Genomic DNA, 17241 nt, shown 5'->3' on the forward strand with positions numbered 1-17241 from the left:
CCAGGATCCTGACTTCATGACCTGAGCTCAAGGCAGAGGCTTAACCCACTGAACCACTCAGGCGCCCCATCCTTTGCATGACTTTAAAAAAAAAAATGTACCTGTTGCTAATGAATCTTAAGTCTCTGGGACAGCAGTAAAATTCCTCTGAAACACGTTGGGTAACTATGAATTCATTTTCTTCTCTGAGATTTACTTCTGGGAGCCCTGTACACCCTGCTTTAATCCGTACTGGCTTTTCTTTAGGCTCACTGCATAGCTATGGTCCCGGACAATCCCTTTGTTAGGAGAATTTTTTTCCACTTCCGTCCTGTTTTGGATTCTCAGTCTACCTCTTGATTCATTCCATTTTGGTGAAATAGGCTTTTCCTTCTAAGAAAGGTATCTTGAGATGTTGTACATCTGAAGGTGTTTTCATTCTGTCCTCACACTTGGATAGTGTGGTTAATAGAATTCTCAATTAGAAATTATTATCCTGTAGAATTTTGAAGACCTGCTGTTGAATCGTGCAGTGTGTGTTGTTGCTGAATAATCCAGTAGTGTGACTGTTGAATATTTCAATGCTTCTTTCTTTCTTTTTTATTTTTCTTTTTCTGGAAACTTTAGGAATGTCTTTGTGTGGTGTTTTGAATTTTAATGCTTAATGTGCCTCGGTGTGTGTGTGTATGTGTGTGTTTTTCACTGTTTTTGTTTTGTTTTCTCTATTTCTTTGAAATATGTTCTTTCCTTTTTTCCTTGTGTGCTCTTTTGGAATTCCTGCTGAATTGATGTTGAATATCCTGGAGCAGGCCCCTCTCTCTTTCCCCCTCCTTCCCTCCCTCCTTTCCCCCTTCCCCTATTCCTCCTCCCCTTTCTTCCTATGCTTTCCTGTTCTACAGCTCTTATCTTTTTATTCTGTTCTCAAGGAGAGTTCTTCAGTTTTCTCTTCTAGTCTTTCTGTCCAGTAGTCAAATTATTACTTCTGCTCTCAGTCCAAGAATACATTCTTGCTTTCTGAATGTGCTTTTCTTGTTCTTATTTCATGAATGCAAGGTCTTCTGTCTGGGGCCACGTCAATTTTAAGTGTGCTTTGAGGTTGTAGTCTGTTCTCGGCATAGTTTTTTTTATCCAGCGTTCTTATTCTGTTTTAGACTCTCTCTTACGTGATGGAAGCTTTCCTAATATCTGGTGATCCTCGGTTGTCATTTCATGTTGAAGAAAGAGGCACTAAAAATTGATCGGAGGGTCTGCTTGTGGGTCAGGACTTACAAACTGGTGGCCTTTGCTTTAGAGGGATCGCACAGGGACTCAGCTCTTTCTTAGAGCGAAAGGGGGTGCAGCTCAAGGTCAGCAGTTGCTGGTCTTTGCTTCCAGGACAACAAGTTTCTTCAGAGATGGTATTCAGAGCTTCTGTGAGGGCTCCGGGAGAGGGGTGGTGTGAGCTGGGCTGCCAGCATTCTGGGCGTCTAGCAGAGAAAGAGGGTTGGATGAGTTTTCCATTGTCTAAGTAGACCTTCTTTGTCTCTTGACTTGACTTGGCTCTTTCCTTGGCCCTCAGCTGTGCCTCATGTCTGGAGGCCTTAGAGCATCTTCTGTTGAACTGTTCTAAGCATTAAATCCCAGGGTGGGGGTGGGGCCGGGGGTGTGTGGGCAGGCACCGCTGTAGGTTTGGGTAGGGATCTGAGCGACTTACACAGACTCTGAGCCACCTCGCCCCTATCTACCCCAGTCCTTATTACCTTTTCCTTCCGGTGCTTGAGGCTTTTCAGCTTTCTGCTGCGGGAATTGGCTTGCTTTGTTGGCTCTCACCCCACAGGCGATGAGTCTCTGTGGTGACTTAGCGAGTTGGCCTATTTCCAAGCACTTTCCCTCTTCCAGACCTGCATTTGAATGACTAGTGTCTGCCCCATGCGCTGCACCCTCCTGTTGGTACCCCCCAGATTCCATGTTCTGAAAGAATATCAGTTTTTTAATGGATGGAATTTACTCTTGGAAATGCATTTCTTTCTACTTCAGTTAAAATTTTAATTAGTTGATCTGTCATTTCAAATGTGTCTGTCCAGACCAGAAGTGTTATAGCAGTGTCATCTTCTTCTAAAAGAAATTTCAGTTTCTAACTTTATAATTTTTAGGATTCTAAGGACATAGTGAAGTCACTAACTTTGTGATTATCAGGAATGTGACAATTAGTAAAGGCTTAGTTTAACAGCTCTCTACTTTTTTTGTATATGCTTGAAAGTCTTAATCCAAGATGTGTGTATTTAATCAGTGTTCCCAGAACTTTTCACATCAGTTTTAAGTTTAAATACCAAGTGGGGAAAAACTTTAATTGCTTATAATAGAGATACTTTTTATTTCATAGATAATTTAAACCTTTTGTTTATTATTTTATTTTATTTTTAGAGAGAAAGAGAGAGAGTAGGTGGGGTAGAGAGGCCAATAGGGGCAGTGGGAGAGAGGGAGGGAGGGAGAATCTTAAGCAGGCTCCATGCCCAGTGCCTAGCCAGATGTGGGGCTCTGTCTCATGACCTTGAGATAATGACCTGAGCTGAAATCAAGAGTGAGAAGCTTAAATGACTTGAGCCACGCATGCGCCCCTAACCTTTTATTTTTTTAAAGTAATCTCTATACCCAGTATGGGGCTCACACCACGACCCTGAGATCAAGAATTGCATGATCTACAACTGGGCCAGCCGGGCATTCCTATTTCATATATATTTTCAAAAGATATGTACATACACATTTTACATAACTTTGTATATATACCTACATACATAAATTTTAATAGACTCTTCTCCTATAAACACTGGATTTTACAATGTATACTTTATCAGTAACAGAAAGGTTATCTGTTAGGTTACACGCCACAACTTGTATATGAAAACAGGTGTGACTTTTCAGATGATTTCATTCAAATAATTTATTTTCATTATAGAAGTTTTGCAAGTGAGGAGCTTAAATGCATTTATGTAGATAAAGGTAGTCAGGGATGCCTGGGTGGCTCACTCGGTTGGGCATCTGCTTTCAGTTCAGGTCCCAGGGTCCTGGGATCAAGCCCTATGTGGGGCTCCCTGCTCAGTGGGGAGTTTGCTTCCTCCTCTGCCTCTGCCCCTCTCCCTGCTTATGTGTTCTCTCTCGAATACATAAATAAAATCTTCAAAAAAAAAAAAAAGAGAGCTCTAAAGGTAGTCAGCGTATAAGAGGGTGAGCCACTGAGGGAAGACACTATGCCTTTTTCTTCTTTTAAAGATTTTATTTATTTATTTGACAGAGATCTCAAGTAGGCAGAGAGGCAGGCAAAGAGAGGGGGAAGCAGGCTCCCTGCAGAGAGCCCGATGTGGGGCTCGATCCCAGGACCCTGGGATCATGACCTGAGCCAAAGGCAGAGGCTTTAACCCACTGAGCCACCCAGGTGCCCCAACACTATGCCTTCTTCTGTTGGCTGTTGAGCTGCAAGCTCCGTGTTTCGTGCATTGTATTAAAGCGTGGAGGAATCTGATTTCTGAGATTGTATGTCCATTAGTCATCTTTTTGTACGAATAGGAACATTGGTTATTCAAGAAGTGACACACCCTTCACAGGGAGAATTGTGCCAACCCTGTGCCTCCAAACACAGCTGTGAATGGAGAGGAGCGTAGGTCCCTAAGCAGGATGCAGAGCATAGTTAAAGTAACACTCAGGGACTGTTGTGGGACTGAGGTCCCTGTTTCCTTGCTGGCTGTCAGCATGGGACCACTCTTAGTTTCTAGAAGCTTCTCTGCTGTCCTTGTATGTGGCCGCAGCATCTCAGGAGCCGTCAACAATTGATCAAATCCATCTCCTTCCCGAACTTTCTTGTTCCCCTTCTGCTGCACCTCTCTGACTGGCTCTTCTTTCCTCTTCTGCTTTTATGGGCTCCTGTGATGACTGTGATTCCACTGGGCCCTGACTACCCAAGATAATCCTGTTTTAAGGCCAGTTGATTAGTAACCTTATTCCATCCTCAGGGCAGTACCTAGAGTGAATGAGTAATCAGGAGATGGGAATCTTGGCGGGGGACATCTTTAGGATGCAGTCTACCACAGACACTTCTATGATACAGTTTAAATTCCAGCACATTCTGTATCCGGTTTAATTGTTCAAACTCAATATTTAAAAAATATTTATTTGAGAGAGACAGAGAGAGGGAGCAAGTGCATGAGCAGAGAGAAGGAGAAGCAGACTCCCTGCTGAGGGGCTGGATCCTAGAACCCTGGGATCATGAAGACACTTAACAGACTGAACCACCCAGGTGCCCTTAATTGTTTAAACTCTTAACTATGCAAAGTAAAAATGATTACTGGAAGAAGTAGCTAGGGATCACCAGCATTTCATGCAGGCTTCTTAGAGCTAACATTGTCTTTTGTACTAAAAGCTTTTTTCTTGTTATAGAGTCACATTTACAAATAAATCAAGAAAGACATTCATTCATAATTTTTGTTCACATTATTATGCTGGAATATTTGTTTTTTGATAAATCAGAGCTCTGTTTCATATGGTCTTGAACTTTGGGGATATATGTTTAGAGGATAAAGTATGATTCCAGTATCTTCCTATCAAAACCAGATTGTTCAGAGGTGGCCCATGTGGCAAAGATATCAGAACCTTCAACAGTATTATTTCTTTAAAGTGTGAAGTAAATAACTTTTTTGGTCCTGTCATGAAAATTTGCAACTTTTCTCCCTTCTTCTCTGTTAAGTGATGTTTTTGTTAATGATAGTTATTACACCTATGAGGCAGACCTTTTATTCTTTGCAAAAGTACTTCATAAGTGCTCATTTAGTTCCTGCTGTCTGTGAGGCAGTTAGGATGAGCGGTCTCATCCCCAGGCTTAATGAAGGGCTGCGACTGTGGGGTGTCCACATCAGGTGGGGCCTGGCAGTGGGGGCCAGTGAGAGAATTCACCCAAGACAGAACAAAAGAGAGAGAAGTTTATCGAGTACACCACAGGGAAGTGGCGGACAGGGCAGTAGAGGAGAGGCTTTTTGCTGCAAGGCAGGGGTGAGGGCGGAGTGAGGGAGTATGGGGATATCACTGTGCCTGGTTGTGAGTAGCTCAGTGGTTAGTAAGGCCCTATGGCTATTTTGGACTGAGTCGTTTCATAAACCTGTTTGCATTGCGTCTTTGCATTCGGCTTGATGGTCACTGTAAGCCCTTTGCCTTGGTCAGGTTCTAAGCCTCTTGCTTAAATGTGGCCCTTTATATCTTAGTCCCCCTCCCCCGCCCCCAAGATACATCCTCCAATCATGACCCACCAATATACATCTGAAGGGTCTCATGACTGAGGGTTTACTAAACAGTAATAGACAACCTTTCCCAACAAGAGCTAGCCCCCTCAGGATCCTGGAAACCATGCTTCCAGAATTCCTTAGAGAGTTCTGTAAGTCTCACTATCCCTAACCCCCTCCCCATTCCTCTTGACCCCAGTGCAGCTCTTTCTGTCCACGGGTCCTGTCCCCATGCTTTAATAAAACCATTTTTTTGCACCAAAGACATCTCAAAAATTCTTTCTGGGCCTTCAGCTTGAAACCCTAACCATCATTTTTGATTTCCCATCTAAACAAGGCCCCCATGTGTTTGTTGACTGACCACGATCATGGGTGGTTGCTTTGGCGCTCACTGCTGGGCCTAGAACATGTCTTTGGGGGTCGACTTAACACTGAAGCAGCATTGGTAATGGACCGCTCTTTAGCAATGCTGTAATCATTATTTTAGAAGTAAGAGAACAGAGGATAGATTCTCTGTTATTCATTTGAATCTTGTGAAAAGATCTCCTGGAGTTTCTTCAGACATCAGAGGTGGGACAGGATGTTCCCATGTAGCTCCAGCCACCGGCACTCTTTCAGGTCCTAAGCCTGTTTCAGCCTCAAAGAATGCCGCCAGGCATCTATGCTGTCTGCCTCTCTAAGATGGGGGTGGCCCTCAGGAGGGGGCTTGTCACAATGGCTTCTGCTTGGGAGACAGCACTTTCTTTGAAAGCTTTTATAGATTATAAAGAAGTCTTGGTTTTGAGGTCTCTTTTTTTTATTGAAATTTTTTTCCTGTTTGTTATTTTTTCTCTCTCCCCTGCCTCCCAGCCCCTAATGCTTGTGTAATGCTTTCAGCACATTTATTGACTCACTCTTAGCGAGCGGTTCACGCTGGTGCATGACATCTGCGGACAAGGACTGGCATATTGGTTTGGTTTGGTTTGGTTTTCATGATTGAAGACTAGAGATAACTACCTTATGAGTTGATTGTCTGGAAATTTGCTTTATTCGTTTTCATTGGTTTCAGGACCTCTCAAAAAAAATACAAAACTCTATTGGAAGTATATTTGGGCAGACAGTAAACTCCACATATTTCAAGTGTACAGTAGTATTACACATGTTGACGTATTTTTACACCCACAAAACCATCACCAGTACCAAGATGGTGAACACCTCTGTCACCCTAGAAAGTTTCAGCAGCCTTGCCCTTTTCCCCTTTGTGGAAGTTAAACCCATAACTCCCATGAGATCCAGCCTTTCCACCTCCAGGGAGTCACCTAGGAGAAATGGAGGGGTACGTCTGCCTCAGACCCATACAGGAATGTTTGCAGAACCTTCATTCATAATACCCCAAACCAGAAGCAGCTCAAATGTCCAGCAGCAAGTGAATGGATAAACAGATCCACTGGAATGCTATTGGGTGTTATAGAAAGGAATGAACTCTTGTATTTGGTTTGAGTTGAAGACTCAAACCCATATATCTATATTTTTAAAGATTTTATTTATTTGACAGACAGAGGTCACAAATAGGCAGAGAGAGAGGTGAGAGCAGGCTCCCTGCTGAGCAGAAAGCCCTATGTGGGGCTCAATCCCAGGACCCTGAGATCATGACCTGAGCTGAAGGCAGAGGCTTAACCCACTGAGCCAACCAGGCACTCCAAGACTCCCATATTTAAAGCAGATTTGTCTTTGTTGTATTTTGCTTGACTTGTATTAAAACTGATGGATTTTCATTCTCTTAGCAACCCACCCTCCAGCCCCTTGAGGAAACTAGCCCCATATTAAAGAGTTAGTTATAGATGAACTATAAGAGGATGTAAGTTGCATTTGGATCCTTAAGAGTTGAGAGCTTGTCGTCCGAAATGTTCAGTACCGTCTGGTCCGCTGTGGGACTTGTTCCTGTAATCCCAGGTAGCGGAAATGCCATCTGTGTGTCCGAAACGATGTCGGTGATGGTTGTGGGGATCTGTGTATGATTTTTCACAGGCAGGGCCAATGGAATAGAGGAAGTAGAATTTAAGAGGAAAGGAAAAAGCCCTCAGATTGGTTGCTGCACAGACAGAAATTCTTTCAAAGGAGGCTTAAGACAGTAAATATTAGTTCCTGGAAAATACAAACAAAACAAAACAGAAGACCCCACAGAAAGAAAACTGCTTCCTTCCCCAGACCTGGTCAGCTCCTGGAGGGTCACAAGAGCCCCAGCTGGGCTGCCCTGTTTTCACTGTCTTGTTTGTGTAGGGGTTACTGTTGCCGGAAGCAGCCCAGGACCTTGGACCTCGAGCTCCCTGCTCGCGAGTTACCCACGTGTTCTTCTGAGGAACCAAAAAGTGTGGTTTTTATTGGACCCTGGTTACAGAGTTGCATCCGCTCCAAATAGTCTGTCCCAATCCTGATTTTTACCCCCTTTATTTCTTATTTTGCAGAATGAGTTTTCTTCTGCCCTCATTCTTGTTTTTTTAATATGGTATTCTAACAACAAAAACAAAACACCCAAATGTTAAAGTAGTTTATTTTAAAAAATTTAATGATTTTATTTATTTATTTGATAGAACAACAAGTAGGGGGAGTGGTCGGCAGAGAGAGAGGAAGAGGTAGGCTCCCTGCTGAGTAGAGAGCCTGATATGGGGCTGGATCCCAGGACCCTGGGATCATGACCTGAGCCTAGGGCAGAGGCTTAACCCAGTGAGCCACCCAGGCACCTTTATTTATTTAAAGATTTTATTTATTTATTTGACAGCAATCACAAGTAGGCAGAGAGGCAGGTAGAGAGAGAGGAAGGGAGGCAGGCTGTGCGGGGCTCTATCCCAGGACCCCTGATGAGCAGGGAGCCTGATGCTGGGCTCCATTCCAGGACCATGGGATCATGACCTGAGCTGAAGGCAGAGGCTTTAACCCACTGAGCCACCCAGGCGCCCCTAGGCACCTTTAAAATAGTTTACTTTAAACAATTTCCTGGAAATATTTTATTTGTATTTCTTAGTATTTTTAGCTAATACATCTTCCTTCCTATGTGTCAGATGTTGTTCTGAGCTCATTTTATCCTCACAACCATGTTGTTCGATTATCTGATATTATCCCTGTTTTATGAATAAGGGAACTAAACAAAGAGGATGAGTAACTTGCCTGAGTTCACACAGCACAGGTAGCCTAGTTCTATGGACCGGGTTCCTCACTAATGTGCTACCTTCTGCACTGTGTTGAATGTAGTAAGTTAGAGTTTCATATGATTTTCTTGTGTAAGTCAAACTGGTTTTACAGCAAACCTTGTGAGCTTAGTGCACCAGTGAAAACCATTGCCGGGAATGCATCAGGACAGCAAAAACATTTATTCAGTAGCTGGGAAATCAATTTGATGTCAGATTTAAGCAATGCAGAAACTGTTATGATAAATAGTTTTTTTTTTTTTTTTAAAGAAGCCTGCATTTCATCTGCTGTGGTTATTTATGGTTTTTAATTTCTTCTTAGGCACGTCACACCTGAAAAATTTTATGTGGAAGCCTGTGATGACGGAGCGGACGACGTACTTGTCATTGACCGTGTGTCCACGGAAGTTACCCTGTCAGGTAGCTCTCAGCAGTGGGGGGACGGGGCGGGGGCAGGAGCAGCCCAGAGAGACTCTGTAAATGGATCGGGGGTGTAGCCGTGTGTGGCTCTGAGTCTCGTCTTATAAATTTGAATTCCTGCCGCCTCATTTGATTTTTATGCCTTTTGTTTTATGCTTCCTCCTTTATTCTAAAAAGGAGGAATGATCTCGAAAGTTTTACTATCTGTAAGGATTTAAAAACATAATTATTTCTTTTTTTCTTCCCTTATCTGTACTTTAACAGGATCGGTTTTGTTGAGGTCAGTTCCTTTCTAGCTGTGAGACTTAAGGTATTTGAGGGCGAGAAAGTTGTTTGAGCATTAAGTGTGTGGAATTTTTTTTTTTTTAAAGATTTTATTTATTTATTTGTCAGAGAGAGAGAGGTAGAGAGCGAGCACAGGCAGACAGAATGGCAGGCAGAGGCAGAGGGAGAAGCAGGCTCCCGGATGAGCAAGGAGCCCGATGTGGGACTCGATCCCAGGATGCTGGGATCATGACCTGAGCCGAAGGCAGCTGCTTAACCAGCTGAGCCACCCAGGCATCCCAAGTGTGTGGAATTTTAACAGCTGCTTTAGGTTTTGGAAATATTCACGACTGAGTATAATTTAATAAATGAAAAAAATACGTATATGTATGTATCATTGACTAAAACTTGTATTGTAGGCAAGTAATGTTTCTAAGCTTTTTCTGTCTATATCTTGTCTGTCTCTCCAGTTATATTTCGGTTTTGCTTCTCTAGTGTGTGAAAAATAATTTTTCCCCCAAATAAACAGTATACTGATTTCTGATTAAAAGTGAAATAATTTTGTTGATAAATTAGTGTACCGCATGATATAACATTTAGAATTTCATATTTCATGTGTTTAAATATTTACCTCTAGAAAGTTTTTTCTTTTTTTTTCTTTTTAAGATTTTATTTATTCATTTGACAGAGAGAGAGCAAGCACAAGCAGGGGAAGCAGCAGAGGGAGAGGGAGAAGCAGGCTCTCTCCACCAAGCAGGGAGCCTAATGTGGGGCTCGATCTCAGGACCCCGGGATCATGACCTGAGCCTAAGGCAGACACTTAACCGACTGAGTCACTCGGGCGCCCCTCCGTCTTTTTTTTAAGTACAGTATTTGAGTAACCGCAGAGTAGGAATTCAGTCAGTGTAAATATCCTTTGAATAGATAAAGTAAAATATGAAAATACTTTGAATAGGATAGTAATGTATAAGAAGGGGATGGCTCTAAATTTCTATTTTCTTAGTTATCTGGTTATTCTGGGAAGTACCATATATAGTTTCCCTTTGACCAGATGGAATTAGTGGTCTTAGTTTGATAATTTGGCATTTCCTATGTCTGTTGGTTGGTGGCTGCTTTCTCAAGAGAGCTGATTGGTTTTGACCAATGTTAGGACACTTCTAAAGTCTAGTAACACTACTTCTTTAGACCGTGTTGCTACAACCCGGTGTCCTATAAAAGCTTTAGCACGGATGTGCTTTCAATTATTTTTGACCTTTCAGTGACATTTGTTTGTAGGTAGAGATTGCAGACCCATTAGACGGGACAGTGCTAAAGGTCACCAATAGTTTGGATGTAAAAAGGACACCAAGTAGTCATCAGTAAACACTTGAAGAAATACTTTGACCCGAAGCCAGTGGTGATGAGGGGCTGACTCACACACAGTACTCACAGTTGCTCTGCAACTTGTTCTTTTTCTTTTCTTTTCTTTTTTTAGCCATTGGGAATGCAGACCATTGCCATGGAAAGAGGATTCTTATTTTTTCCTTCCATGAAAAACTAATACGTATTCTTAGGAATTGTCAGTTTTATTGTTATTATACGCCAGTTGGCGTAACGTGGAGCTCTCTCCATAAATAGTACATTCAGGTTTCTCAGACGATCTCGATACATTCAGGATTTTCTCTAAGCTTTTTGCTGCATCCGTGGTGTTCGTTAATTGCAGCATAGCGTTGCTAAGTAAGTCGAGTCACCGAGAGAAACAGTAGTGAGCTTCAGACCTTCTTCAGAATTACTTTACGCAGCACAACGGGACTGCCTTTAAGAAACAGCACTTGGGTTGACAGCAGTGTTTCAGAATGAGTTCCGGGATAGTAAGGAAACTGTGAAAGAAAAAGTGTACGGCCGCATGAGTCTGGGAGTCGTGAATGAAACCACGGAGCAGCTTTGTTCCCCCGTAGGCCTCCTCAGAGACTCGTGCCTTAGGACTCTGGGAGACGGAAGAGAGGGGACACGTGCGTGTCTGCAGCAGAATGAGCTCCTTTGATGGGGACCCTTACCTCCCCCACTCCGGGGCATTATTCCCTGGAGTTCTGTCGATGTGTTTTGTGAAACACGTTGACTTAAAGTTTAACAGTTACGAAATGAACCATATAATCGAAGATACTTTTTTTATTATTAAGGACACTATTGGTAAAGTCGCAGTTAATGTTGTTGGCTCCCTGCACACCTGAGTTTCCTTCCTCCTTCGTCCCTTTGGTCTTGCCTCCGTTTTCCGTATTTGTACAGGTGGATGTGCAAGTCTCTGTTTGGGTTCCATTAGTTGCATATTGGTGTTAAATTCGTGCCTTCTTCCCCATTAACTTTCTAGTTCCCTTAAATGGACATGGACTTAGTTTTTGGCAAGAGGTTGAATAAATTTGGTTAAAAAATGATCATAGAAAAATACCTCATGATTTATTTGATGTGGATTCAAGCATGTTACTTTGGACACCTTATTCTAGATACGCAGAGGCCTTTATACGTCACATGAACATCTTTATTTTATATTTTGCCAAAATGGAGGTCTACCACTCATGAAGGACTATTGTTTGCTTGCTTGCTTTTTTTTTTTTTTTAAGATTTTATTTATTTATTTATTTATTTGACACAGAGAGAGAGAGAGAGATCACAAGTAGACAGAGGCAGGCAGAGAAAGAGGGAGAAGTAGGCTCCCCGCTGAGCAGAGAGCCCGATGCGGGGCTCGATCCCAGGACCCTGGGACCATGACCTGAGCCTAAGGCAGAGGCTTAACCGTCTGAGCTACCCAGGCGCTCCGGACTATTGCTTTCTCAGAACAAATCATGTGTACTGACTTTCAAGTAACTACAGAAGTCAAACTAGATCTCCTTTTGTACTGATGCCTTCTTCTATGTGATTTTTTTCTTTTCCTTTTTTTTTTTCTCATTTAAAGTCAAGAAAGATGTTCCTCCTTCAGCTGTTACAAGACCAATATTTGGTATACTGGGCACAATCCATCTGGTGGCAGGTAAGAAAAAATAAGCTAAGATGGGCAAAGAAGTTAATTAAATTGACACAGTATAAGATGAAGGCATACTTCCTATCGTGCTTGAGGCAGTAAATCTGTAGGTTAGATATTTGTCATTAATTTCTAAAAGTGACATACTCCAGATGACAAGTGGTAAAATCTATCAGCCTGAAGGTTCTGTTGAAAAAAGTTTCGTTTTTGGTTTTATTTCAACTGGAGTTGAAATCCCTAGTCAACTACACATTTTTCATAAATTCTAAGAGTATTTAAGTAAGTAAACATTCTAATGCACTGATGAACCAGTGTATCCTCTGCCATCAGCCCCGTATTGAGGTTGGACATGACCTAGTGCGGGTTGGAGAATGCTACCTGGTTCTGAGTTATTAAGAAGGAGATTTTGTTTACCTAAATTTCATTTCATTGAACTTAAAAAACATTCCTGTATTACCAGGCAGTGTGCTGATGCTAAGTTATAGAAGATGCTAGAAGATGCCAGGCCCTTTTTTTTTTCCCCCTTCAGTTTACGGTCTAGTGAGAGATGCTTTTAGGTAGTAAATCATTGTAGTACGATGTGACAAGTTCCAGGAGAGAGGTGTTCACAGGAAGACTTCCTGGAAGGACACTTGTGTGAGGAGCCTTGAATGGAGCTTAAGAATTAATTTAGTGGTAAAGGCTTACCCCGTTTTATTTGTGGGAGGAGACAGTGGCCAGGATCATGGTTAGGGTATTATTCCTGGTGCTGTGATGCTTTCTTAATTCTGGACTGTTCATCTTCATGATCCTGCAAGGACCAGATAGTCCTATCGCCCCAGCACATTTCTCTGCCATTTATAATGACACAGAGGCCATAGGGGTGGTGTAGATGGGACATTAACCCCTCTCCGGGAGTGGTCAGATCTCATGACACATGATGCTTTAAGCTACACGCTGGGAAACGCATTAGCAGAGGTCTATATGCCAGAGAGGGAAAGAAGCGTTTTCTGGCTTTACTCTCCATCTGGTAAGATCACTGCTTTTACTTTTATGTTTTTGAGAAAAGATTTGAGCTTTCAGTAGGATCTTTTCTAAATAATGCCCTGTTCTTTCTATTCACAAATCCTAAGATGTCCTTTAAAAAAAAAAAAAAAAAGTCATAGGCCTTTCATCTATGCGGACCTGTGCGGTCTGACTGCTGGCCTGTGGGGCTTAACCGTGTAGAGTGCCACTATTGGCCTTCGAGTTGCCTCCTTTCTAGTCATATTGTGTGTGTTTTTTGCAGGTAACTATCTAATCGTTATTACCAAAAAGACAAAAATAGGGGAATTTTTCAATCATGTCATCTGGAAAGCAACAGATTTTGACATCCTTTCTTATAAGAAGACGATGTTGCACTTAACTGATATTCAGGTAAGAACCGAAATCACTTGATCATTGCAAAAGCTGACATCGTCCCGTTGGGCGACGCTGGGGGCAGTGGGACAAGGAACACTGGATAGATTTCTTTTAAGCCTAAGGATTTCAACAGTCCAGCAAGCAAAGTTCCTCTACACACATGCTTTCTAAAAGTCCTTTCTGTATCTTACTGTTGTTGGTTTGTTTTTTTTAAAAAACTGACTCACATTCTTGAGTTTTGAAATTTCATATGTAGAGAAAAGGACAAACAGAAAAAGCCCCTGTAGCCAACAACCAGAATTAACTTCATATCCTTTTTGCAAAGAAATAAAATGTGAGATGCCTTTGAAGTTCTGCTGACCTCATTTCATTCCCACCTTGTCCGGAGAAAGAATTTTCTTTGCGTTTGCTGCATGGGGACAGCAGCGCACGTGTGGATGTCCCAGCGGCACCCCTTTAGCACGGATTGTGTACGTGCGTCTTTCAGTTAGTTACCCTGCTTCAGGTGTTAGGGAATGCAGTCCCCCAACAAAGCGGTTTAAATTTCAGTTACCATGGCACGTGAAATCAAGCACTGGCGCAGCAAGCTGGAAATGCAAAGGAACGAAAAAGCAGCAGCTTTAGGAGGGAAGTTGGGGTTGAATCTGGGTGGGGTAGAGAAGTCGCGGCTGACTCTGGGAATGCCTGGGCTCGCCCTTCGCGAGGCTCTCGGTCTGCAGCCCGGGGTCTTAGTGAAGGTGAACTCGACATTCGTAATGAAGTGGTTGTGATGAGAGAGTTGAAGATATCCCAGAGGAAATGATGCCTGCGATAAGACTCCCCAGGAAAGGAACTCTTGGGGGTATTCCGTGACCCGGAGAGTGCCAAGGATAAGGTGTCAGGGTAAGAGAAGACAATTAGGGGCACCTGGGTAGCTCAGTTTGAGCAGCCGACTCTTGGTTTTGGCTCAGGTTATGATCCCAGGGTCCTGGCATTGGGCCCGGCGCTGGGCTCTGTGCTCATCAGAGAGCCTCTCTTCCTCTCTTTTTCTCTCTCTTTCTCTCTTAAATAAATGAATACATCTTTAAAAGAAAAAAGAAAAGAAAGGTGTAGATAAGATATTCCACGGATCATTATGTTCACCCCTATAAGACGTGGTGTTTAAGGCAATAAAAATGGTTGTATTTGTTTAATAGCCCAGTAATATTTACCTGAACAGTTTTTTCTTGATTGCTGTACTTGCTTGTTAGCCGTGCAGCTTATTTTAACACTGCCCACTGCATGTGCTTTGCTGGTACCTTTTGTTCTTTAAAAAAAAAAAAAAAAAAAATATATATATATATATATATATACACACACACACACACACACATATATATTCTAAAAAATATGTATATATATCAGACATTTTATATATATATCTGAGCCCGAATTAAAAATTTTGTAATATATAGATTTGTAACAGGTAAATTAACATGTTAATCATTTGATAATCATTAAACATTACCAGACATTATCAGTTATTTCTTAAAGTAAGGATAAAAATAAATGTCCCAGTATTCAGCTAAAGTGATTATCAGAAAATAAAACTAAGTATTATTTTACTGGACTTTTCTCTTTAATCTTTGCATTTTATTTCATTTTATTTATTTATTTGGCAGTGAGAGGGAACACAGCAGGGGTGTGGTAGAGGGAGAAGCAGGCTTCCCGCTGAGCAGGGAGCCTGATGTGGGGCTTGATCCCAGGACCCTGAGATCATGACCTGAGCCAAAGGCAGAGGCTTAATGACTGAGCCACCCAGGCGCCCCTAATCTTTGCATTTAAAAAAAAAGAATTTAATTCCCATCCAGCCCAGTAAAATTTCTTAGGAATGAGGATAATATCACTCCCTTGTTATTTACTCGCTGTGTTATTGGGCCTCTCATGACTTTATATTTTTCACTTGTCAGATGAGAGTAATTACACTAAACTGCAGGGTTTGTTGTGAGGATGAAAGAGAGTCTCTAAAGGGTCAGGCATGTGGGAGGTCATCATCAAAGGCCGTGATGTTCTGTTAAAGTAACTTCTGCCCATTAGAAGTTAAAGTTAAGTTTTGCCCCTAAAGGGCAGGTGATGCAGCCCATCCGTTAATATAATAATACCCCCATGCTGTTCACTGAACCTCCTCCGTGGGCAGGAGCTGGCCTAGGTCCTGGGGAAATGGTGAGCGTTCTCCTGTCTCACCTGTGCCAGTGGCATTTAATAGGGCCGATGGGCTCACAGATGAGGACAGATTCTGTTTCAAGTCTGAGACACACTGATGTTTTCCTCCCCTTTGTTAACAGTTACAAGATAATAAAACTTTCCTAGCGATGATAAACCACGTCCTGAATGTGGATGGGTTTTACTTCTCAACGACGTATGATTTGACCCATACTTTGCAGCGGCTGTCTAACACTAGTCCGGAATTCCAAGAAATGAGTCTTTTGGAAAGGGTAAGCTTCATCTTTATTTTTCCTTATTTTGCTTTTCTTTTCTTTCTTTTTTTTTTTTTTAAAGGGATATAGCTCTATGTCATCCATAAAAATATTTATCGCCTTTTTGCAATCCTGGCTACGTCAGACCTACGTGTGGGGTTGAAAACACACTGTTCTCAGTCCCCGTCACAATTGCAAATTCAGGATCCCAGAATCAGTCTGTGTGGCCCAGACAGGACTGAGAACCAGTGGTACAAGAATTGAGAAGTACAGTGTTAACAGACATGCCGGTAGTTTCCTGAGTTAACTAGTGTTAACAACATAATTGTCCTTATAAAATTAATGTGCCTGTAGGTGATATTCTTTCTGCAGTGGTGTTATAGTTTTTATAACTAGAAAAGTAAGAATTTACTAATATAAGAACTTGAAAAATACTGATTTAAAGTGGGTTTTTTGGTTATTTTGCCTTGCCCCCCCCTTCTTTTTAAATATGAGCGTATCTTTAAAGATATATATATCTTTTTACATATATATATATATATATATAAAGGTCCTCAAATGGTATCATCCTAAAATTCCTGCTGTTCAGGAACCTGGATGATTGCTGCCTGGATATTTTAGTAACAGACTTCAGATGTGTTTGGGGGCAGACCGAATTGTAAAGGTTGCTGTCTGTTACTTGTTAGGCTGGCCCCTATGAAATTGCCAGTCACTGACCATTTTTGACCAGTAAAAATGATAATTTCATATGGTCCACCCTAAATCAATATTTTTGTTGACTGGCTCTTTTAAGATTTTGTACTCTAATCTAGGAAAATTATATGTAGGCTTGGACGTAAATTTAGATGTAAGCTAAGCAATCAAGCAATTTGTCTTTTAACTGCAGAGACGGTTGCTTTTAAAAGCAGTTGCTATGCTATGTTCTCCATTTGTTTACGAAATGTCTCTCAGATGCCTGCTGTGTACCAGTCGCTACACTAGCCAGTGGGGACACGGAACAGGAAGGGTGGCCCCTTGTGGGGGCCTGCGGCCTCCTGGGGAAGCAGAAGTCTGGGCAGTCACAGAATAAGGGACCATTGCTGTGATGAGGCCTGTACCAAAATGGAGTGGGATCCCAAGGGAAACTTGGGTCTCACTCGCTCTGGGGGAGCTGGGGATGACCTTACAAAGGAGGGTGCTTGTGAATGGAGACCGAATGCTGTTCTGAATAGGCCATGGTGGTCAGGGGACAGTGCGAGAGGGAGGGTTCCAGGGGGAGGCGGTGGCAGTGTAATGCAAAACTGAGACAGCGGTCCTGCCCGCTGGGAAGGGAATTTGTCAGCTACTCAAGAGTCAGAGTAAATGTAGGAAATCGTGAA

The 17241-nt window shown here is 42.2% G+C and overlaps 1 protein-coding gene across 2 annotated transcripts in view; it reads left to right on the top strand.

The window, feature by feature from the left end:
* Window positions 1-17241, top strand: part of SACM1L (SAC1 like phosphatidylinositide phosphatase) — a 59382-nt gene that overhangs the window by 10086 nt on the left and 32055 nt on the right. The window contains exons 2-5 of one of the 2 annotated variants that reach the window (XM_032867831.1): window positions 8712-8809; window positions 12003-12077; window positions 13336-13463; window positions 15752-15901. In XM_032867831.1, coding sequence (XP_032723722.1) covers window positions 8712-8809; window positions 12003-12077; window positions 13336-13463; window positions 15752-15901 — 451 coding nt within the window. Of the gene's footprint in view, window positions 1-8711; window positions 8810-12002; window positions 12078-13335; window positions 13464-15751; window positions 15902-17241 lie in introns of those variants that run through there. The other variant, XM_032867832.1, reaches the window with a different exon arrangement.

Source organism: Lontra canadensis, unplaced genomic scaffold, assembly GCF_010015895.1.
Source record: "Lontra canadensis isolate GAN:19392208 unplaced genomic scaffold, GSC_riverotter_1.0 scaffold35, whole genome shotgun sequence".
Taxonomy (NCBI): domain Eukaryota; kingdom Metazoa; phylum Chordata; class Mammalia; order Carnivora; family Mustelidae; genus Lontra; species Lontra canadensis.